Here is a 24,799-nt window from a genome sequence, read left to right as displayed (position 1 = left end):
ACACTTTTCTTTCACGGCACTTCCTTTCAATGAAGAAGCTCGTCCTTCAAACCAACTTGAGCTTTTTTCAAGTCCAACTACTCATTATCTTTGTTCTTTCAATACTTTTTCTACTGTTAACAATTTTTCAAATCGAGATTCATTCTTGAATACTTGGATCATTGATTCTGGTGCCACAGATCACATTGCATCAAATTTATCTTGGTTTATTTCTTACACACAAATTTCTCCTATTATTGTTCATTTACCAAATGTTTCTCAAACTACTGTTTCTTATAAAGGCATCGTTCAATTTTCACCATCATTGGTTCTTCATGTTGTTCTTTATTTACCTCATTTCAACTTTAATATTATCTCTGTTTCAAAAATTACTTCAGCACTCACATGTGAACTCACTTTTTTATCTTCTTCTTGCACCTTACAGAGCAACAATTTGGGGACGATTGATTTGGCCAGAATGAGAGAGGGATTATATGTCTTTGAACCCAATTTCGTAAAAATTCATCCACTGCACACTCCATAAATTCCATCCAATCTCCACTCATTACACCTTCTAATATATGGCATTTTCGTTTAGGACACCTTTATGGGCAAAGGCTTAATCATTTACATAAACAATTTCCTTTTATCTCTATGCATCATGATGAGACTTGTGACATTTGTCATCTTTCTAAGAGAAAAAACTTTCATTTTCTCAAAGTTTTAACAGAGCCGATGCAAGTTTTGATTTATTACATTTTGATATTTGGGGTCCGTTTTGACAAAATTCTATTCATAATCATAAATATTTTTTTACTATTGTTGATGATTTTAGCCGCTTTACATGGGTTACTTTATTAAAATCAAAAGGAGAAATGCAAAATCAAATAAAAAATTTTATTACTTTAATTGAAACACAATTGAACTCCAAAGTCAAAACTATTCGTTCCGATAATGGACCAGAATTTATTTTACCTGATTTTTATGCTTTAAAGGGCATTATTCATCAACGTAGTTGTGTTGAAACTCCTCAACAAAATGGAAAGGTAGAACGCAAGCATCAACATATTTTGAATATAACTCGTGCTCTTATGTTTTAATCTAATTTACCATCATCTTTTTGGTCTTATGCTGTTAGACATGTTGTTTATTTACTTAACAGAGTTCTATCATCCGCAATTAATTTTAAAACACCATTTGATATTTTATTCAATCATCCACCAAATTATCATGACCTTAAAGTTTTTGGATGCTGATGTTTTGTTTCTACCCTAATGACAAATAGATCAAAATTTGATCCAAGAGCCAAAAAGGTTGTATTTATTGGCTTTCAAAGTGGTTTTAAAGGATATATTGTTTATGTTTTAGAAGATAAAAGAATTGAGATTTCTAGAAACGTAATTTTTTATGAAATGATCTTGCCCTTAGTCACAAAAAATGCCCAATTCCATACACTCAGCCCAACATTGCCAAACACACCTTCTCAAAAACAAGATTCAGTTAGTCTTCCAGTTGAACTCTCACCTATACCCATTGACCAAACTCCACCTAGTTCTTTATTTTCTCCAACAACCTCTCCTTCTTCCTCAACCGAATCAATGCTGTAAGCTACTAAAGTTACTGAATGGTTTACGACAATCTAGTCGTATGTGGTATGACAAACTTTCTCATCTTTTACTATCTCAGGGATATCAGCAGACCTCATCTGATTATAGCCTATTTGTTAAATTCATTGGTGATCAAATTTCTATCCTTTTAGTCTATGTTGACGACATTGTTCTCACCGGTAATTCCATTTCTGAACTTGCTGCCATTAAGTCTATTTTGCACCAACACTTTTGAATTAAAGACTTCGGCCCATTAAAATATTTTTTGGGTATTGAGGTTGCTCAATCAGAGAAGGAAATTTGCTTATCTCAGAAAAAATATTGTCTTGATCTTTTGGAGGATTCTGGTTTATTATGTGCTAAACCTGCTTCTGTTCCAATGGATAGTACCTCAAGACTATATCAAGACAAAAGTCCCCTGCTATCCGAACCTTTTGTATATCGCTGTTTGGTTGGTCGTCTTATCTATCTCACCACTACTCGACCGGACATCATGTATGCCACTCAACAATTAAGTCAATTCATGGCATCTCCAATTGAATCTCATATTCAAGCTGCCAAGCATGTGTTACGATATCTGAAAACTAGTCTCGGCAAAGGACTTTTCTTTCCAAGGGAATCAGAAATTCAGCTTCTTGGCTTCAGTGACTCTGATTGGGCCGGATGTCCTGACACTCGACGATCTTTAACAGGTTATTGTTTCTTCTTAGGCAGTTCTTTAATCTCTTGGAAGACCAAGAAACAAACCACTGTTGCCCGCTCATCCACGGAAGCAGAATATCGTGCACTTGCCAACACAACTTGTGAACTTCAATGGATACTAAATGTGTTACAATTTTTACGCATCTCTCCTATTCGCCCACCAGTTTTATATTGTGGCAATCAGAATGCTCTTCATATTGCTGCTAACCCAGTTTTTCATGAACAGACCAAATATTTAGAGGTTGATGATCACTTGGTTCGACAAAAAGCTCAAGCTGGAGTGATGAAACTTCTCCCAATTCTCTCTTCTGGGCAACTAGCCGACATCTTCACCAAACCTTTGTCTCCTCAACCCTTCCATCTTAATCTAAATAAGCTTAGTATTCTTGACATCTTTCATCCTCCAGCTTGCGGGGGCGTATTAAATCATTCTTCTACCTTAACCCATGACAACAATAAAGACGTCTCACGACCCACAAATTCAGCCTAACAGAATACACAAATTCAATTATAATTTTAGTCTTTATCTTATCTTATAGTTATCTTTATCTTTATCTCTATCTTATCTTTATCTTATCTTTATTTACTTTTATCTTTCATAGGCCAATGCTCTATATATACTTAGTTTTACCTTCATAGTGAACAATTCAATCAATCAACAATCAATAAAAATTTTTCATCTTTTCTTTTCTTTCATTATTATTCTTTCACAATGTTATTATCTTTGCGTACTCTTTCCGTTTTATTATGACTCTAAACAAAATGTTTTACCAAATCATATATTACATTAAACTAAAGTAAATAAAATACAATAAATAAATTCAAACAAATATGATTCAGCAAAAGAATATAGAGTACATTGAACTAAATAAATAAAATGATTCCAAAAAAATATGTTTTAACAAATCATATATTACATTAAACTAAATTAAATAAAATACAATAAATAAGCTCAAGCAAATATAATTTAGCATAACGTATAAATATGATTTAGCATAACTCTGCTAATCGGATTCATATCCTCCATTCTTCTCGGAGTTTGAGTTATCAGGGGTTATCTCTTCTTGTGCAACCTTGTCTTTTTTCTTGTTTAAAGTATTGCCAGCTTACTTCTTTCTTTTTTTTATAGATGGCTTTACCTCAGATTTAGTGCTAGATTAGGTAATAGATGTAATTTGTAAAGACTATCTTCTGCAAATTCATATGAATAGAATGATTTACCACCAATCCCAATAATTGGCTTTTGAGGTGTCTTCTTGCCTACAAATCTTGTTATGATTTTGTTGAAGTGTTAAATTTGAAATCACCAAATTTTTTTGTTTGTTTGGGAGTGAAATTTTTCTAAACAAATTGTGTAATTTTTGTGTTTGTTTTTTCTGAATTGGGAGAGTGGATGTAATTGAATTTGGTTGAGACAATGAAATCAATTGTGATAAGGGCATGTTGAGAGTGGGCTGTGGTGTAGGCTGTGGTGTGGGCTGTAGTATGGGCTATGGTGTGGGTTGGGTATGAGTCTAGATGACTTGGTATTTGGATGCACAATTGGCTCACTAGGTGGTGTTAGAGTCTCATTAAAGACACACAATTGGCTTAGAATTATGTTGATTTTTTTAACACAATTGTGTTATTTTAAGTCATTCTTATCACCTCTTCCACCAACACATTCATCATTATCAGACAGTTCCATATAATCTATAAATAGGGGTGTACATGATTTGGTTAATCCAAAAATTAAACCAGTTTTTTTGTTAATAAAATTTTTTATCTTGATTAATTAATCAAATTAGTTTTACATGATAAAACTGATTATTATTCAGTTAGCAAATTTTAAAACTGATTTTTAACTGGTTATTAAAATAAAAAATGATTTTAAAAAAATAACTGATTTTTAGTGTAATGTTGCAGAAACATAGCATAATGCAGCAGCCAGAACAACAATTCTCCATTCAATGAGACAGATAATTAGAACAATAATTCTCCATTCAATTCATGCAAATTAATTAAGTCCTAACCAATCAAAAAGTGAACCACAGTGAAGAAGAAACTTACAACAGAATCCATTGAAACGAAGAGCTTAATACTGAGCGATTTTAAAATCTGCACATTTTTAATCCATTGAAATGAAGAAGTCAGAAGTATACTAATGAAGGAACAAAATAGAACAATCAACAAAATAGAAAAAACCCAAATAACAAACTCAGGATAAAACTCAGAACTCAGAACCAAAGGCAAGGAGGAGGCTTACCTCAATTGATGAGCTTCGGTGAGCCACCGACAAAAGAAGAAGAGAACAAAAAAAGAGAGATACTCCGACGAATCAAAGTGAAGACAGAGTCGCGAATGGGAGGTCGAGGTAGAGAGACAGAGTCGCGAGTCAAAGTGAAGACTCGAAGAGGTAGAGGTCCGACGAACCACCGGCGAGCTCCGGCAAGAGGCAGAGGAGAACAACTGTTGACGGCGGCGAAGAGTGAATTTGGTTTTGTCGAAGAGGCTTTATCATTTTGAAATTAGGTTTTGATTTTAATTTGATTTTGGTTAATCGGTTAAAAACCGATTTTTTTTTTAATTTGGTTTTGGTTAACCAATTCTAAAAGATATGGATATGGTTTTTAAAATTGTTTTATTAAACTGATAACTAAAATGTGGTTATGATTTTTTAACCGGTTAATCACATTTTTTTTATGAACACCCCTATCTATAAACTCAGGGACAGAGGGACCATGTTCAAAATAGATATGAATGGCATTATCATTTTGGCAACAGAGACTAACCATATTTCTTAGATCCTGGTCCAACTTTAATCTCCTCAAACTGTATTCTAAACCATCTTAGGGTCCAGGTACCAGCAAGCATCAACTTTATCATAGCCCAACTCCTTCTTGTCGACAGATCTTGTCATATATTTTCTAAGTGACTTTGTTGAAGTGTTAAATTTGAAGCCATCAAATTTTTTTGTTGGTTTGGTGGTGGAATTTCTATAAACAGTTTGTGCAATTTTTGTGTTTTTTTTTTCTAAATTGGAAGAGTGAGTGTAATCGAATTTGGTTGAGACAATGGCTTGGTGCTTATGCGATTTTTCTTGGGAGCAATGAGAATCAGTTGTGATAAGGGCATGTTGATAGTGGGCTATGGTATGGGCTGTAGTATGGTGGCGTTGGCTGTGGTGTGAGTTGGGATATGAGTACAGATGACTTAGTATTTGGTTGTACAATTGGTTCACTAGGTAGTGTTGGAGTCTCCTGCTCAGTAAAGACAGACAATTGGCTTAAAATTATGTTGATTTCCTTAACACAATTGTATTGTTCTAAGTCATTCTTGTCACCTCCTCCACCAACACATTCATCATCATCAGATAGTTCTATATAATCTATAAACTCAGGGACAGAGGGACCATGTTCAAAATAGATATGGATGACATTATCGTTTTGGCGGCAGAGGCTAACCATATCCCTTAGATCCTGGTCCAGCTCAACCTCCTCAAACCGTATTCTAAACCATCTTAGGGTCCAAGTACCAGCAAGCATTAGTTTTATCATAGCCCAACTCCTTATAGTAACCAATTATGACAAAAACATCTAGGTAATTTGTATCAACTCTAAGCCATTCATCTGCGTGACTTGATGTGTATACAAATTTTCCATCAGAAACTTGGTCTCAAACCTCCCTCCATCGTGAAAAATGAGCCTCGGCCGATCACTCATCTGAAAAAATACAACAAAATATATCAGAGTTCACCATTAAAGGAATTTCTAATTTTCAAAAAATGTTAAACAATCACATACTAACAAACCATTAACTAACAAACCGTTAACTACACACTATCAGATACATTTAACTTTGCAAGCGAAAATAGAAATTCTAAACCCTAGAACACAACCACCAAAAAATGAATAACAAAAAACATTCAAAAAAGTTAAATGCAAGTATCAGAATCACAACATATATACTATGGTAATCACCCAACTAACATCAACACAGTGAAAAAAAATAAAAAAACCTAAACCCTTACTGTTCACCGGAGAAAATGTTTGCGGCTGATGATGTTGACAGAGATAAAAAATGTCGCTGATCAAATGAAGGGACAACAGACGACCGCCGGTGAGCTGCAATAATACTGTCTTGAGGAAGACGAAGAGATAATGAAGGTGACAAGAATGTATTGCAATTTTTGATAAGAAAGAAATTTTAGGTAATGAAGAGACCATTTGAGAGTTTTTTGATTGGGGAGGATAAATTATAGGGACAAATCGGCATCATTTTACTGTAATGTGAGATTCATCACTAAACGACGTCATTTAGTTAAGTGTACACTTCAGTATTATTAAAACGTTTCTTAATTTTTGGACTAATAGAGATTCACAATTTTAAATGTGAGGGACTTATTTAATCATTTTAAAAAATAAAGAATTAATCTAAATCGAGTTAGAAATTTGAGGAACTAAATTAAATATTTTGTCTTTATTTAAATTAAAAAAAACCCCTTTAAAATAGTATTAAATGAAAGACTGCATCTTTGGTCCAATTTTTTCGTCAATGTCCATTTACTTGCATATGTGTGTTGCCGAATTGAGGTATGCAACTTTAATTTTTTAAATTCGTTTCTATTTTTATAATTTAAAAAAGAATGTTGTTATTGTATGTTAGGACATAGGTTAAGTATATAATAATATAAAAAATATTTTAATATTATTTTTTGTAAAAATAAAATGTTTTACGTTTTTAATATATAGAAATAATAAATAGCATTAATTTTTTTTTATAATATGCTTAACCTATGTTCTTAGGACTCATGATAACAAATTTTTTTAAAAAAATAAAAACAAAACAGAAATTTCGTTTTCTATTTTCATAATTTAAAAAGTATATAAAAATAATTTAGTATTTTAGTAATTTTCAAAATTTAAAGGAAATATTTTTAATAAAAAATTAATTTACAAAATTTTTTAGATTCTAAAAAAAATTATAATAAAATAAAATTCACTTGAAACCAAATATCCTAATGTAAGTGTGTAATACACATAAAAAATTATAATAAAATAAATTTCATCTGAAACCAAATTACTTAATGTAATACTCATCTTTGACGAATATTAAAAAAAATAAAAATAGTCTAATTATATATATAAAATTCTAACAAATATCATTCTATCTTTTTTAATTTACCTTTTAGAATACTACTAATGCTTTTTCTATGAGTTGCTTTGTTTTTTAATCTAAAATCCTAAAAAAAATGATTTAAAATATTATAATATTATTATATTGAATTGACACAATACTTTATTTTTGTATGATCAATACATACACAAAATCCAATTTCAACAGAATTGTTTTGTTAGGATTTTATGTACATAATTATATAATTTTGATTTATATATATATATATATATATATATATATATATTAGAATGATTGTGATAGTGTTGATATTACGTGAGATATATGCAATCCTTGTTTCACATGAATTAAGAGATAAATATTCAATAAAAATTCATTGATAATGCAAATATGTATGAATCGCAAATCGATATAATGTAAATTGGAATTATAAATGTTGATGACATGCAAAATTAAATTTTAGATCATGGTCAAAAGTGCTTAAACGGAGCCTTATTTCTTGCGATAGGAGTGTTGATCAACCTGATTTATTTGTATTACGAGTCACCCACACATAATTACCTAACTATTAAGCTTGTTATTAATATATATGCAAATAAATATATATATATATATAACATTCAGCAAATAATTTATTTTTATTTAATTTATTTTAATTTTAATTATAAATTTATTTATTTTTAAATTAATTATATTTTTATTTAATAATAATTATAAATTCATTTTTTTTATAATTATATAATATCTATTAATATTTTTTCAATAAATACTTGTAGTATATAATAGTATAATAGATATAAACTAATTAATAAATTATTAAAATTTAAAAATAAATATTATTTTAATATAAAAATAAAATAAAAATATTTATGATAGAATAAAATTAACAAAATATTTATTATTTTTGTTTCATATTATTTTAGAATAGCTAAATATTTTTAAAATGTTAGTAAAAATATATTTTTTAAATTTTTGACTATATTTTATTTTTTATTTACACGGGCAATCGATTCAATCAATAATCTATCGATTGAAGAGCGATTTGATCACCAATTCAGTTCTCACAACTATGATATCAATATTATTTTCTAATAGTTTTTCCTTAATCTGTCTTTTTACATTTAAGAAGGGTGGATTACCTGAAGTATAAAAAGCCTCTACATTGTACTTTTGTTTTATGAACCTTTAATATAAGCAATTAAATTAGTTATAATTTAGAGTATAGAATTTAAGATAAATCATTCTTACCATCTTTTGAATTTTTATATTTATTTGAGTTGAATTAGTTATATTTAAAAAAAAAATAGGATACTAAGACAAAAATACAGAGACATAAAATCGTATTTGATAGATGAGATATAAATAGAGACATTGAATTGGTATATTTTGTGTTCATCCTAGTAAGAAAGATACACAGAGACACTAACAAGAGATACGATATATTTTTTATTTTTTTATTATTCTTGTTAATTTTTTATAATTATTTTTTTTATTATTATTTTTCTCAATTTTTTTGAATGAAAAGAAATAAGAATGAATTAGATTTTTATAATTTATTCTAATTTATCACCAAACAAAATACAAGAATACAAAATTTTGTATCTTTATTCTTTATATTTTGTTCTCAGTGTCTTGTCTTATTCTATCTTCAAAAACAAAACCTAATAGAATAATAATATTATTTGTTATATTTGAAAAAGAAAATAAAAGGTTATTTTAATAACTCTTCTTAACAAGTACACAAAGTAAGTAAAATATGGATGGTTACAACTTACAACTTAAAAGAGTTCATAACCTAACACAAGTATTTATTTACATTATTATCCATTTTGAATAAAAAACCTCACATTTTTTCTGTTTCATTCTTAGCCATCTTTTATAGGAGATGCATTTTTTTCTTGGCCATTGCCACTTGTAATAAGACGTATAAATAAATCTCAACACGAACACGCTCTCGGTCATGGCGATCACATCATATGGCATGTAATTAGACAGCACACACAATCTTCCAAATTCGCAGCGATTCTTTCAAGTAGTAGCTATGGGTCGAGTGGTGGTGGTCGCGGCGGTGATTGGGGTGGCGACGGCGGTGGCTGTAGCAGCAGTGGTAGGTCGGCGGTTTGTGAGAAAATGGCGTCGTAGGGCGAAGGCATTGGCGATAGTGAAGGAGGTTGAGGAGAAGTGCGCAACCCCTATCGCCAAGCTGAGACAGGTGGCGGATGCCATGACCGTTGAGATGCACGCCGGTCTCGCATCTGAGGGTGGCAGTAAGCTCAAGATGCTCATCACTTACGTCGATAATCTCCCCACTGGGTAGTAACACCTCTCTCTTCTCTAATCTCATGTTTCTTTTTCAATTTCTTTGATCCGATTAATCTATCTATCTATATGCATTGATCTTAATATGAATCCTATGCTGCATGAATATGAATATGAATATCAATACTGTTGTTGGATACAATGCCGTTTGATAAGTGTTCCTTTTGTTTTTGAATTCCTCGAGAAATTAATGTATCTGGATCTCGAGGAACATAAAGAGTGGAAGATGCATTTGTTTTGGCAATGTAATGTTGGATGAAAATATAAGGTTTCAAAATAGCTGTCAATTTGAAAACTTGGTCTATTAGTGTGTTTAATTATTTGGATGCAATTTACATTAATATTACATTGAGTTATGAATGTATAAGATTTTCAAAGTGATAATAGATGTTTTGGAACGGAAGTTTTGTACTTTTTTGTGTGTCACAGTGGCATTTTGGCATTGGTTTGAGGATTAATGAAGAGTGGTAGAGAGAGAAATGGAAGGCAATGTAATATTAAACATATATTTCTATAAGGCAATGTAACGTTAACAATGCAATGTATATGGATAAAAATTTACACCAATATTACATGGAATATAAATGTAACAGATTTTCTAAGTCATATTCAAACTGAGATGTTTTTGAATGGAGGGTCTGTTTTATATACAAATATGATACGCATACATTTTTGACTGTTTTTTGTTCATGGACTAGACGGAAACACATTTTTTATTTTTCTTTGCTTTTGGTTTTCGACTGGTTTTTATTTGTTTCGAGTTCTTGTTCTTTTGATGAATGTAAATCCATTTGCATTGTCAAAATTTTCTTTTTTAGTTGTTCTTCAACATTTTAAAACTATGGAGACAGCGAATGAGCACTGATTTGATGCATCCCTCCCTTTTTTTAGGGATGAGGAAGGACTATTTTATGCATTGGACCTTGGAGGAACTAACTTTCGTGTATTACGTGTGCAACTGGGGGGAAAGGGAGGTGGTATTGTTAGTCAAGAATTTACTGAGGTGTCAATTCCACCTAAGTTGATGGTTGGATCATCAAGTGTGAGTCCTTTGTGTTACCTTAACAATTGTTAATTTCTTTGTGCAAGTCTTTTGAGAAACAATGACCAAAAAGTTTAAACAAACTCTGATGCAGGCACTATTTGAATATATTGCATCAAAACTTGCAAAATTTGTTGCCGAAGAAGGACCAGATTTTCAAATTCCTCCTGGTAGACAGAGGGAACTAGGTTTCACCTTTTCCTTCCCTGTCATGCAAACATCAATTGATTCTGGGAACCTTATAAAGTGGACAAAAGGCTTCTCCATAGATGATACAGTTAATACCACATCCTGATTCCTTTTCTTTCATTTACTTCATTTCAAGTCGAATCTTCTTGCTGTATATTATGGCACTTTGTGGATATGATTTATTAATGATTAGGTTCTAAATCCTCAATTCTGACTCCCCAACTTTGAATTTACAGTTACATCACAAGTTGATATAATAAATTATTGTTAATAATAATCATCATATTATCTTACTACATTACATAAGTTACTGAGGATATGTTCATGAGGTCCCAAAATTTATTTCCTTCTTGTTCTGAATGTCAAGTGTCAGTTCATCTATCAAAAATAGTTAGTTTGATCACTTTTCTGTTTAAGTCTTGTATTTCTTTCCACTTATTTCTTAAAGAAGTGGCTGAAAGTTTACATTGCCTGTGTATAGTCTCTGACTTTTCCATGTATAAGGTATCTTATTGTTAAAAACGTGGTAGAATCCCCTCCTTAGGTGGTTCAAGGTGTAGAGTAACTTGTTTATGTGGAGTAACTCATGCTTAGTGCATAAAGGCATTAGGAGATTTTATCGTGGGACATAGCTTATCTCTGCATTTATACTTTTTTTTTTGTGTTGTTTGAATAGGTTGGTAAGGATATTGTGGCAGAATTGACAAAAGCCATGGAGAAGCAAGGTCTTGATATGCGTGTAACAGCTCTGGTAATTGAAGTTTTGGACTCTCGTATGACATTCATTCTCAAGAGTTTTGTTTATTCTGAAAATTTTTAGTGTTCCAAAGTCAAATTTCTGTTTGTGGCTTTTTTTTTTCAGTATGTACTTATTTTCATTGTATATACTAGGTCAATGATACAGTTGGAACATTAGCTGGAGGTCGATACACAGACAAAGATGTCATTGCTGCTGTTATTTTAGGTACTGGAACAAATGCAGCATATGTGGAGCGTGCTCAAGCAATACCAAAATGGCATGGCCTTTTGCCCAAGTCCGGAGAAATGGTAACCAGTTTCTGTCTTACTTTTCTTTAGTGTAAGATGGCTACAGATTATCTGATATGAACGGTAGAATAAACATTCCAACCTCTCTGAATTCATACGAGATGGCTGCAGGTTATTAACATGGAGTGGGGAAATTTCCGGTCTTCACATCTTCCCTTAACCGAGTTTGATCATGCATTAGATATGGAGAGTTTAAACCCTGGTGAACAGGTGAATTCATGTTCTTTCTAAATTCCATAATATCTGCCTTGACAAAGGGGGTTATATCACTTGTCTGTTCATTTCTAATTTCCAGGTTTATGAGAAGATAATTTCTGGTATGTATTTGGGAGATATTGTTCGAAGAGTGCTATGTAAAATGGCTGAAGAAGCTTCCTTTTTCGGGGACACCGTTCCTCCAAAGTTGAAAGTTCCGTTCACATTAAGGTTTAAAATTAGCCTTTCTATTACTGGGATCCAGTTTATCCAATTAATTTTCTTTCTGTTGTGTCTCTTTTCCTTTTCTCTCCACCTGCTCAAATAACATTCACCTTGAAACTTGCTTCTGATATCAATAGTTAAATTTGAACAAATAGACACTTATTGCATGCTTTGTTTATAATGAACAATGAACAATGAACATTTGAAAGCATAAGTGGTACATCAGTGACACACCCATTCTGCTCCTAAATATAAATGATTCGCTGATTCGAAATAACAAGCAAAACTATAATAGGAAGGAATAGAATTTGTGGTTTCTCATTATTTATTCTGAAATTGCTGTTAGGGTAAGCATTTAGCCATTAAAGCAACGATCTGTGACTCACTTTGGAAGAGAGTGATTGCGTTTTTTAATGAAATAGGAAATGTGCAAAAGAATGTTTTTGTCGTGTCTACTGGATATAGAAGGATCCTTCTAGGTTTGGTACTTTCTTAATAATGAAATAGGAAATGTGGCTAGATGAGAGATCTTTACAGTTAGTTGTAAAGCTTATGGAGGATTTTCAAGTTTTCATAGCCATCATAATAGAAACTAAGAGGGGAACCTTATACACTGACATTCATCCATTCTCATTTGGAGTAGGATTCTTGGTAGTTTGTTGCTGGTGATTTTTAGTGTATCTTCAGTCTGAGAGAGTTTCTGTTAATACACATATCAAAGGTTTTCTCATGAGAGTAATAACTATCTAAATGACAGCTTTCATTTCCCATGTTTAGTGATCAGAGTCCATTATCAGATTACCACCTGGCACTCATGCAGAGGGATTGCATAATTATGCTTTACCAATGTTTTTTTATATGTCTTATGTTTGAAGGCTCCAACTTCTGTGGGGCATTAAGAAAGTAGACCTTGGATAGTCCAGGCCTTGAATCCCTAATGAAAGTCTCCAATACTCGGTACAATTTTCATATGAAAACTGTGATTAGTTAGTTAACTACAGGTGTTTATAGTTATTATACTGCTCACTATGGGTTTGTCTTAGGTATCCATTAATAATTATATGGGCTTAATTGTAATTGGGAATTATGTGAAGAGTGTGGGATGCGTGGCATGGGTAAAGTGTGCTGTAACTAAAGGGAATAATATAACTGAATGGAAGAGAATGGGGGGTTTTTAGGGTTTAGGGATTTTGCATTATGCTTTAATACAAATCTGAAATTCTACTATTGTTGGGACAAACTTTTATGTCATGACCATGAGTGTTGGATGTGCAGGACACCTGACATGTCTGCAATGCATCATGACACGTCTGCTGATCTCAGTGTAGTTGGGAACAAACTGAAGACCATTTTTGAGGTATATAAAATTCTCTATACAGTTTAATATTTATAGGAAAGCTTCTTCTGCATATGTTATGCAAGTTATTTCAACCTTTGGTGATATCAAGGTTATCTATACTCTTATAATTAGGGTACAAAATTCACATATTGAAGAGTTTAATTTGATACATTGTTCAGTGTAATATTTTCTTTTTTTGTTTCTTCTTTTACATTGTGATTTGATTAGACCTTGGCACACTGCTGAACGCATGTTAGTTTCTCATTTGAAAACCTTCACACAATGGTTTATTTAGGCAAGGATTTCTCTCAGATTTTTGTCTAAACATGGTTTGATATTTTAAACAGAAATCCAAAGATATTCTAAGGGTATAACTATTTACAAAATTTATGTAAAGGGTCAAGCAGCAAGTAATATGTGATTATTTGACAGTACTAAACTCTTAAACTGAAAGTTTATCAATACTAAACTGCATACTGAATACCTTTATTACATTTTCAATAATTTAGTTCTATCTGAACTTGTGATTCATGTTGCAACGTCTAGCTTTTAAAAGAGTTCCATTTATACATGGGTAAACTACATTGACCTCCCATATAATTAGGCAATATTATATATAACCTCCCCCCATTTATTGAAGTTTATACTAACCTTTTCGAGATTTAGGTTACATAATACTCAGCACTTATATTTTGCAAAATGTGACACTAACTTCCTCTATAAACATAGCACTGAAGTGTATTTTTCCCATGATACTTTTATTGACTTTACTAATTTTCTCCTTGTACAATATTTAGATACAAGATAGTTCATTGGAATCAAGGAAGGTGGTTATTGAGCTCTGCAACATTATTGCTACACGCGGCGCTCGTCTTGCCGCTGCCGGCATGTTGGGTATCCTGAAGAAGCTGGGGAAAGACACCCTCAATGACAGTGAGGGTCAAAGGTTTGTGATAGCCATGGATGGTGGATTGTATGAGCATTATGATGCATACAGCAAGTGCCTAGAGGATACCGTGGCTGAGTTGCTTGGAGAAGTTGTCTCACAAAACATTGTCATACAGCACTCCATGGATGGTTCTGGAATTGGTGCTGCTCTTCTTGCTGCTTCTCATTCTCAGTACCTTGAAGGCTAAGTTACCACTTATATTAGTATTTTTTTGGGTTTGTATCAATTTTTTTGGAGGTCATTTTTCCCTTCTTGATCCTCTACAGAGTTGACTCTTACACTTTTGTGTTAAGGCAAATTTTGCTCTTTAAACTTATTGTTTAAGGCAACCTTCCTTGGCACCATTCCTATACATTCATATATTTAATTCATTCAGAACAATTCTTTACTTTTTTACTTCTTGTATTTGTCTTGACCATATTCTCATCCCACTGTATTTCAGTTATGTGAAAAAAATTTGCAGTGCTACAGTTAAATTGAAATAGTTTCTTTAAGCAAATTAGTCTCCTTTAAACTTAATTGCCCATCTCATTATAACAAGTGAACTACTCAATTCTTTGCCATAACAAATTGGTACAGTGATAGGCAAGTTTGAAATTGAGTAAGGTGAGGAAATTAATAAACACAAGCAAGGACCCAATCAATTCAATTTTATGACCTGATAACAAGGTAAGCAATATGTTTTTATTTCGTTTCTCTTAATACCTCAAAAGATGTTTAGATCTTGTCTCATACGACCAACTTAACCTGCACTTTACTACTTTGTTTTGACATTTAACATTAATAAAGATCATTAACTAAAGGCAACAACCTTTACTTTGCCTCCATTTGTGCCATCAAGGACTTGAGTGTACCAAGTGTCTTCCTGTTAATGAAGACTTTGAAGTGTTAACCAAAATTGTTCACGTTGACTCTAAAAAAAGATGAAACAGAAATACTGTTTTAAGAAACAAAACAAGAAAGATATATCTTTATTTAAGAGTCATTAATATATTAGTAGTAGTTTCTTGAGGAAGTGTTTACTTTTTTGTACCTAGTGATGGACACCCAACTTGGTATTTGATAATTACAATCAAAACAAGTTCATACTATTTCAATTGTTATTTAGTGCTGAATGCAAGTTTAGTTAAAGTGGATCTACCCTATTATTGAATACAAATTTCTGATTTGATATTTTCCAGATCCATAATTAATTACATGCCGAATTGGATACCTAAATTATGATATTTAAATCAACTATGCTACGTGTACACCAAAATCAGCTACTAGTATAAAATATATATTGAAATACAAATACACATTGAAAATAAATTAAATCACACATGTATTTATCCAGAAATACAATAGTAGATAATTTTAGTGCCTGATTTTAGTGTATAAATAGTATTTTTGTATTTAAATTAACAACTAAAATGTGTCTATTTATGGACTATGCTATGTGTGTACCAAAATTAACCACTAGTATAAAATACATATTAGAATATAAATATACATTGAAAATAAATTAAATCACATATTTATTTATACACAACTACATTAATGGCTGATTTTAGTGACTGATTTTAGTATAAAAATAACATTTTTGGTTTATTTATACATCAAAGAGTAAGACTATACTATGCATTGGCACGTAATTAAATTGGTATAGATACAAAATATAAAAATTTAGAACCCACTTGGATTGGTCAAGTGGTCAGCTCATTTGTTTGTTTAAGCAAGTGTCAGGAATTCAAACCCCGCCTTGTGCGTGCAGCAAGCTATTAGATACCAAGTGTAATTATATGGTGTTAGTACTTAGTAGGCAAAGGCATTATTTGTCAAACGTTTTCAATTGTGAGAGGCAATGTAAGTATCTTTGATGAGAGGTCCTTGCAACTTGCTTTTACTTCTTTGCCAAACAACCTGCTGCCTAACGTTATTATTTTAGGGGCTCTAAGGTTGCGTGTGTAATAATTCCCTTCAATCATGTTTCAGATTTTTGGGCAATGACAACCTCTCTTTTTTCTTTTGGACATTACTAATTTTGGTATTCATCTACGAACTTAGTCTGAATTCTAGTTCAAGAGAAATTTAGACTCTTTCTAATAATGAACCATCATTTGTTATTGCCAACATAAAGTACCAGAAATGTTATGTATACAGCAATAAAGTTTTAATACACAGTTGTAATTGTTAGCAATATATATAACTATTTATGTCTTTTTCATATTAAGTCAAATTTTTGCAATAAATGATTTTATAATATAGTATTAAATATTTTATGATAAAAAAGTTAGAGTTCAATCTTTGTTGATCCAAAAAAAAATTAGTATAAGATAAATAAATAAAAATTGAAAAAAAATATAAAATTTATGGAAATTCAAAAAATATATATATATAAAAAAATGTATTAGAGATATAATATCAATAACTAATAATTATAGTTACTAATGCATAACGTGTTTATTAATACTCCCTTTTATAAAATTAATACCAAACTCTTTATAATAAAAGATAGTTATGTATATAACTATGCGTATCATAAAATTTTATTGTTTATGCCAAAAAAAATTATGCAGCCTGTTGTATTACGTAAATAAAAGAAAAAAAACATGCAATTTTAAAAACCATGCATTTTTTTGTTGTCCTACTATGAATTGCCTTTCTGTCTTTTCTTGGTTGCCTAGGTATCTTTTAGTTCGACAGACTAAAAATTAATTCATCGCAAATCTAAATTTTATTAAAGGTCTGACCAATAGATTGCTGCATACACAATGCGAGATTCGAAACCAACACGTACGAGTGATTAGTTGCCTTCCTCTCTTTAAAAAGGTGGAAACTGGAAAAACACACTAAAAAGAACCCAAACAAACGTGTGGGAATAAAATATTTGAAAACATAAAATCTAGTCAACAATTTCATGCTATTATATTACATTCCTTTGCTTTTAGTTTGTGTTCTTCTTTTTTTCTTTGGTAGGGATCTTAATTTGTTGACCTGTGATAATTATTATTCGTGATCAAATTCTTAGTACTAGACCTTCCAAGGTTAATTACCTTAGCTACAAAAGTTGTTCATATATCAAAGTCTTCAATTACTTCATCCAAGTTCATTTTAGAAAGAAATTGATTAGGGTATGTGCACTACTACTTACTATTTTGTTGTGTGAGATTTGTATTATTTATCTTAATTATTATCTCTGTGTTTCTCAATTGTATTGACACTTTTTTTGGGGCCATTGTTGCATGAACCAGTGTGCTGTGTTGTTGCATGAAGGGCAATTCTATTTCCTTGCACACAAAGTGTTTGTTTTAATGCGTAAATGATGGATGATAGTAGAAGAAGGAGAAGAAGCAGCCATAACAAGTTTTCAGAGGAAAAGGAACTAGAACTAAGACTTGGTCCACCTGGTGAAGAAGAAGAAGAAGATGAAGATTATTGGTCTCATCACAATGAAAACAAGAGAGAAAGAAACAGTGATGAATCATATCAATCACCACTCTCTCTTGGTTACTTCTCATCCCAGAGAATTTACAACTACCACCAGGACCAGGCTACTAAGGCTAAAGCTTCATCATTTCTTCAGAACATGTCAATGGTGGGAAAGGAATCAAAGGATGCAATATCATCATCACAACCATGTCGTTCTGAAGTGATAGAGTTTCATAATGGTGCAGTCTGTGCAGAGAAGAAAGCATTATCATCACCTTCTTCTGCAAATACAGCTGCCCCCAACAGCTCTCAGAAAAGGTACTCCAGCTTTTCTCCCTTCTTTCCATATATTGTGTCTTTCTTGAACTTTTAGACATGGAATCATAATTCATAACATTATGGTAAATTACAATTACTTCCCCTTAAACTTATGTAATATTATGTTAATGTCATAGTGTATAAAATACAAAATATACGCTTCTAACTGTGGCTGGAAAATATTAATATGGAAGAATTATAAATGTATATGTCAAAAAATAGTCTTAATGGTGTGATTAACATGTATACGGAAGCAAGTAGTTCTGAAAAAAATTTCTTTTCAGTAGGGTGAAAAGCACAAGTCAATAGTAGAAGAGTTAACGAGTTTTTTGCTCTCAGCAAAATTGCTTTTCCCCTCTAACAAATTCTTGCGGTCCATGTTTCTGTATTACACTATTTTGGTCCACCTTTATGTAAAACACTTCCATTTAAAAAATAAAGTGTTTGAGTGTTGTATTATAACATAAATAACAAGACAGGTTAGTATATATTTTATGAATAGAAGAGTATCAAAAATGCAATTTAGTCTAAATACTATTATAGTGTTGTTTGATCAATACAAGTGATCTCACTGATAAAAAGAACAAAGTTTAGTTGCTTTTGATGTTAAACTTTTAGAGAGAATCTTTGCCAGCCGGGTCAGATTTGATATTGTTTGTGGTCCATTGTACTTTTTAGTGCAAGAACCAATTATGAAGATTCCAGCATTAATTGCAAAATGATTTTGGCATATTTGCACAGTACTCATCCTAAAAAGAAGGGCAACTTTAGCTATGAAATCTTTGTGATATTCATTATATATATTGGCTGTTCTTTTCTGTATTGTTACACACACTTTCCATGCCATGCTTTAGTGATGTCTGCATCTGATTGCTGTTTGCTGATACTATCTGTCATCAATTATGTGCCTTCCTTATCTTTTCTTGAAATTTGATATTGTCTTTGCCATGTGAATGTCTGAACCTCTGTCTTGTGTTTTTATTCTTAGTTTCACTCACTCACCAATTTCATTCAGCATAAGGAAATGCTATTTGAACATTTAAAAAATTATTCAATTAAACTTCTAAGTATCTAACATGACTCAAAAGTGGAATTAGACTATTGTAAACTTATGCTGAGGAAGATTGATATCCTCATGCTATTTTTTCTAATGATTAATTCTTATTCTGATCAAATTAATGTAGACGCTATTCACCAGAAATTTGTATATATTCAGTATAAAGGTTGTAGAAAAATCAGCTTACGAGAAATATTTTCTGTTTGAACTTTGATGGTGTTACTTCCTCTAACTAAGTTTTGCTTTTAAGGAGACACCGTGCCGATTCATTTATGATCTACTATGATCAATTGTTGGATAGAGTGTGGATTAAATTGAATTCAATCCAATAGTAAATGATGGATGATAAAGTCATCACAGCTCTTAATCATAATATAGAGCTTCATTATCTATGAAGCGCAGATACTTTCATTTTGGACACGACGCTCATTTCTTCAGGAGATACACTTAGATACACCCAAATATAATTACATGTTGGTGTATCTAACCTTTGTTCATTCTTAATTTATACTTTTAAAATGAATTTAAAAAAGATATGTATTATTAATTATTAATAAAAAAATATCTAAAATTATTTATATAATTAAAAAAGCATTAAATATCAACATATGACTATAATTTATCCAAAAAATTCTTTATTTTGTACATGTATGTCATATTTCTGATAATTTTTAGAATTAGTGTGTCGCTGTATCCAGTAATGTGTCGTATTCTGTGTCTGTGTCAATCAATGTGTATCATAGGTCATGTAGTGCTTAACTACTAACGTATCCTGTTGGTTCTCATGATTAAACTTTGTACATGGAACCACCCCAAAAACAGAAGTGCAGCTGGTCCAGTAGTGGGTTGGCCTCCAATTCGTTCATTCAGGAAGAACAATGCAAGTGGAAGCACTTTTTCTAAGCCCCCTCTTGGGTCCCACCACAACCATCATCATCATCTTAATCTTAATGTGGAAGACAAGGCTGCTAATAATACTACTAATAAGGAACATGTTAACAACATTAGTGGTACTCCTAATAAAGGCATGTTTGTGAAGATCAATATGGATGGAATTCCAATTGGGAGAAAAGTGGATATTAATGCTTATGGCAGCTATGACAAACTTTCCTCTGTTGTTGACCACCTCTTTAGAGACCTCCTTTCAGGTAAGTTATTTTGTTTGTGGACCCCTTTTTATCTTTTGGACAATTTAATCAAAACTGTTTGTTCATCATTCAATATAAGGTGGATACTTTTATAAAAATATTTTTATGTAAAGATTATATTATAAATCGTTAGATGATTTGACATGTTTGACTGAATCATTGTCTAACACTTCAAAATATAATTTTCACATAAAGATAAGATATCTTTACAGAAGTAGCCACCTTAATACTCTTCACAGGGTATTATATTCTCTTGTTTAGTTGTTTTGTTACCTACAAAATTCTGTTATTAATATATATACATCAATAAAACTTTATATGTAATAACATTTAACAATAAGATTGATAAAAAATCAGCAATTTCTTTGGTTTAATGGATGAGTTCTTGTTTTCTTTAATAAATAAGCTCTTCTATTTAAATTTTATGATTGAAAAAAATTAGTGATAAGAAAGCTTTATCCTTATAATGAGTTAGAGTTAATTAAACCCATAATTAATTAAAATAAGTTGAAGTTTACTTGATGAACTTTGAATACCGATAAATTTAGGCAAAAAAGATTGACAATAAGACCAAAAGTAAATGAGTATATCTAATAAAATTTTCAAGTGGCCTTTTAAAACCATTTTTCTTCCAAACTTGTCTTTCTTTTATTATTTATTTATTATTACTTTTTCTTTGTTTTATAACATCACTTCAAGGTGAGAATTCAGATACAACTGAACTTGATTCAGAGAGAAATAAATCTTATTTTGTTTTTGTTGTTGATCAGCTCAAAGAAGAGATTCGTGTGGTGGTGGAAGTATTAAAAAGCAAAATCAAGAGGAAGAGAAAACAATGATAACAACAGGTGTATTAGATGGAAGTGGGGAATATACTCTTATTTATGAAGATAATGAAGGAGACAAGATGCTTCTTGGGGATGTCCCATGGCAGTAACTATCTATCTCTTCTCTCTATCCCTGTCTCATTCATCTTAAATTTTTATTTTAAAAAGTTACATAAAGATGTTTTTATGTAAAAACAATAACTAAAAATAATTAAATTATTTAATATGATACGTGTTAATATTTTAATTATTTTTTTTTTTTTAGATGAAAAGATCAAAATAGTCTGTTTTATTTTTATCTATCCTCCTACTATTCAAATTATATTATTCAGTTTTTTGTGGTAATCTTTGTGTAATGTAGGTGCTTCTTTAAACACGGGCTTATTTAAAAAGTTAGATATTTTTCAAAAACTACAATATATATATATATATATATATAGAGGATAAAGTATATTTTTTGTTCTAAAATTTTGTTAAAAATTTTAAAATACTTTAAGTTTTATTTTGTTTTAATTTTGCCCTAAAAATTTTTTATTTACATCATATTTTCAAAAAATTTGGACCAATTCAACAACAATTTTACAAGAATAATTTTCAACACAAATAAGTTAGACATAGTTGTCATGTATCATTGCTAGATTAGTCCTAAACTTCTTGAAAATTTAGTTTTCAAGAATATATTTGATGTAAATAAAAAACTTCAGAGACAAAATTGAAGTAAAATAAAAGTTAAGAATATTTTAAAAATTTTGACAAACTTTAAAGTCAAAAAATATATTTTATCTTTTTATCTATTATTATAAGTTGTATAGTGGAATAATGGGATGAAAATGCCAAAATATAATAAAAAATGTTTTAAAAAAATTATAAGTGTTGTCCAAAACAGCCTCTAAATAAATGTGTCTTTCTTAACAATCTCTCTCTATTATTTACTATAGTTCGAAGTCCAATGCTTAATTAACATATATAGAACTAAACAATTATCTCCCTCTATACTTTGTGTCTCTAAAAGTATATGAGCACTATTTATTTATGTCCTTTCTAATAACTATATACACATAAAATTAAGATGTCTCTTTCTCACGTGAAAAATTTGCATGACTGTCCCTGGCCAATACAATAAACTATAGATCACTTTGCAATAATTGGGTTTCAACATTATTAATTACTAGAAAAATGTTATTGGAAGCTATGATTGTTATTATTATATATGTTATATGATTCCTTTTTAATGTGTATGTTTGGCAGCATGTTTGTATCAACAGTGAAGAGATTGCGAGTGTTGAAGAAATCTGATCTTGCAGCTCTTTCACGTGAGTTTGAATTGATATCTTAATTAATTAATTAATTGGACAATGCTATCATGATTCTCATGCATAGATTCTAATCCTTGGATTATTTTTTAGTTAGTGCATGCATGATGTACTAATTTTAATTAAAATCCTTTCATGTTTAAAATAAATATGACCTTTAATTTATTGTCATATTCATATTTCAACCATTTCTTCATCAGTAAATATAAGAAAGTTACGAATTACTAATTCCTAGATGATATCATTCTTAATTAAATAATGGCAATGGCACCATGCTGTGATACTCTCATACTCAAGCACTAAAGTAAATTTTTTTAATCATTCATGCACTAAATAAAGTAATTTAATAGTATATATATTTGAACCATAATAAGCAGCAGGATTAGTCATCATGCATGATATTTTTTCATGTTTAAAATGAATATAATATGACCTTGTCGTGTCCATATTTCAAGCATTAATTATTTACCCTTTTAGATTTATTTTTATTTTTGTTTTTATTTTACTCATGTAACCAATATTAATTTAATAGTATATATATTTACTCTTGTTTAATTTTCAGTTGGTGGTAAGCAAGGCCACATACACCACTCAAAATGAAGGTTGAGGCTATGATTTCTTGTTCCATGCTTAAAGCTGAAGAGACTTTGTATTACACATTTTTGTTAAAATGCATCAAGGAATGAAATTTTCTACTTCTAATGTGTATGAATGTATCAAGGAAAAACTTAAACGGATATGCATGTATTCATCATAATTTCACTAACTTGTTTTGTCTTGTATTATTAATTAATTAAGTCCCTTTTGTAGGGTTGCTCATTTTCTACATGATTTTCTTATGATCATTTTAAAAGCATGTGTATGATTATTATTGCATTTTTTTATACCCAATTTATGATCTTATGAAGTGGAAGCTGCATTGCCAGATTGGTTTGGATAATTGGTAAAAATGGATTCGAATTTTACAAAGGCTCGAGTTGAATTTTTGCTACTATTTCAACAAGGGAGCCATTAAAACGTATTTTTTTAAGATGTTTTTTAATAATTAAAATTTAACATATATAATCGATTAAACTGTGTTATTTTTGTTAAAATTAGGTCTGACAAATTAATTTGACCGAAAAAATAGTGAATCAAATCTTAAACTGGTTTAAATTAATATTATTTTTTATAAAAAATTACTACAATATCTTTATTATAGAAAATGACTAAAATACTCTTATTTTTTATAATAGAGATATTATAGTCATTTTTTATAAAAATATTAATTTAGACCATTTCAAATTTTAATTTATTAATTTTTCGGCTAAACTGATTTGTCCGGTCTAATTTTAGTAAAAATAACATAATTTAATCGATTATATATGTTAAATTTATGTTTATATGAGTGGCTCCCTTCCAACAAATGTGAGATATATAAATATATAATATTGATCTTTTCGAGAGTAAACTATTATTTTTGTAAAAGATTTAATCATCTTCAATTTTAATTATAAAATGTGTAAGTTAACTTAATATCCATAAAAAAATTAAATTAGTACAATAAAGTTATCTAAAACGTTTGATAATATTACCCAACAAACTACTTCTTTTGGTAATTTGTCGAACTAATTAATCAAACTATTGATGTGCATCAAGTTAGTTTGTATGTTTCATAGTTAGAATTATCAACATTCAAATTTTTCTAGTTAGAAATAATAGTTTACTCACTTTCTAATGCTAATACTCCAATGGTTGTGTCTAGCTTAGAAAAGACGGATTCAACAATCAAACAAAGTGTTTTTTTTTTCTTTTATTTCTCCTTTTAATCCGCAACTATATTTGTTTTGTTTTCAAAAGTTGAGATACGAGTTGGACTATGATATAAAAACAAATATAGGGTAATAACTAATAAGGATTAGTGATGTATGTATAAATGATAGTTTTCTTTTTCTTTTTTGAACGTGATAGACACTTGAAAATATATCACAAATAAAGGTTCACGGGTCATTGTATCCACCCATGTTCTTAGAGATTG

The 24,799-nt window shown here is 30.4% G+C and overlaps 2 protein-coding genes across 2 annotated transcripts; both read left to right on the top strand.

Annotated features, from left to right (window-relative positions):
* Window positions 1–9,360: 9,360 nt before the first annotated feature.
* Window positions 9,361–15,096, top strand: LOC130951108 (hexokinase-2-like). The gene is made up of 9 exons (XM_057879721.1): window positions 9,361–9,716; window positions 10,614–10,764; window positions 10,859–11,041; window positions 11,630–11,704; window positions 11,845–12,000; window positions 12,112–12,210; window positions 12,296–12,426; window positions 13,696–13,777; window positions 14,557–15,096. The coding sequence occupies exons 1-9, from the start codon at window positions 9,445–9,447 to the stop codon at window positions 14,893–14,895; spliced, it is 1,488 nt and encodes a 495-aa protein (XP_057735704.1). The 5' UTR covers window positions 9,361–9,444; the 3' UTR covers window positions 14,896–15,096.
* A 2,445-nt stretch (window positions 15,097–17,541) lies between these two features.
* LOC130948100 (auxin-responsive protein IAA26-like) lies at window positions 17,542–23,574 on the top strand. The gene is made up of 6 exons (XM_057876808.1): window positions 17,542–17,821; window positions 17,942–18,437; window positions 20,317–20,642; window positions 21,413–21,575; window positions 22,718–22,782; window positions 23,345–23,574. The coding sequence occupies exons 2-6, from the start codon at window positions 18,010–18,012 to the stop codon at window positions 23,380–23,382; spliced, it is 1,020 nt and encodes a 339-aa protein (XP_057732791.1). The 5' UTR covers window positions 17,542–17,821; window positions 17,942–18,009; the 3' UTR covers window positions 23,383–23,574.
* The last annotated feature ends 1,225 nt before the right edge of the window (window positions 23,575–24,799 follow it).

The sequence above is a fragment of the Arachis stenosperma genome, chromosome 9, assembly GCF_014773155.1.
Source record: "Arachis stenosperma cultivar V10309 chromosome 9, arast.V10309.gnm1.PFL2, whole genome shotgun sequence".
NCBI lineage: Eukaryota > Viridiplantae > Streptophyta > Magnoliopsida > Fabales > Fabaceae > Arachis > Arachis stenosperma.
Note: the sequence above shows the minus strand (reverse complement) of the source record. Positions and strands in the feature narration are given on the sequence as shown.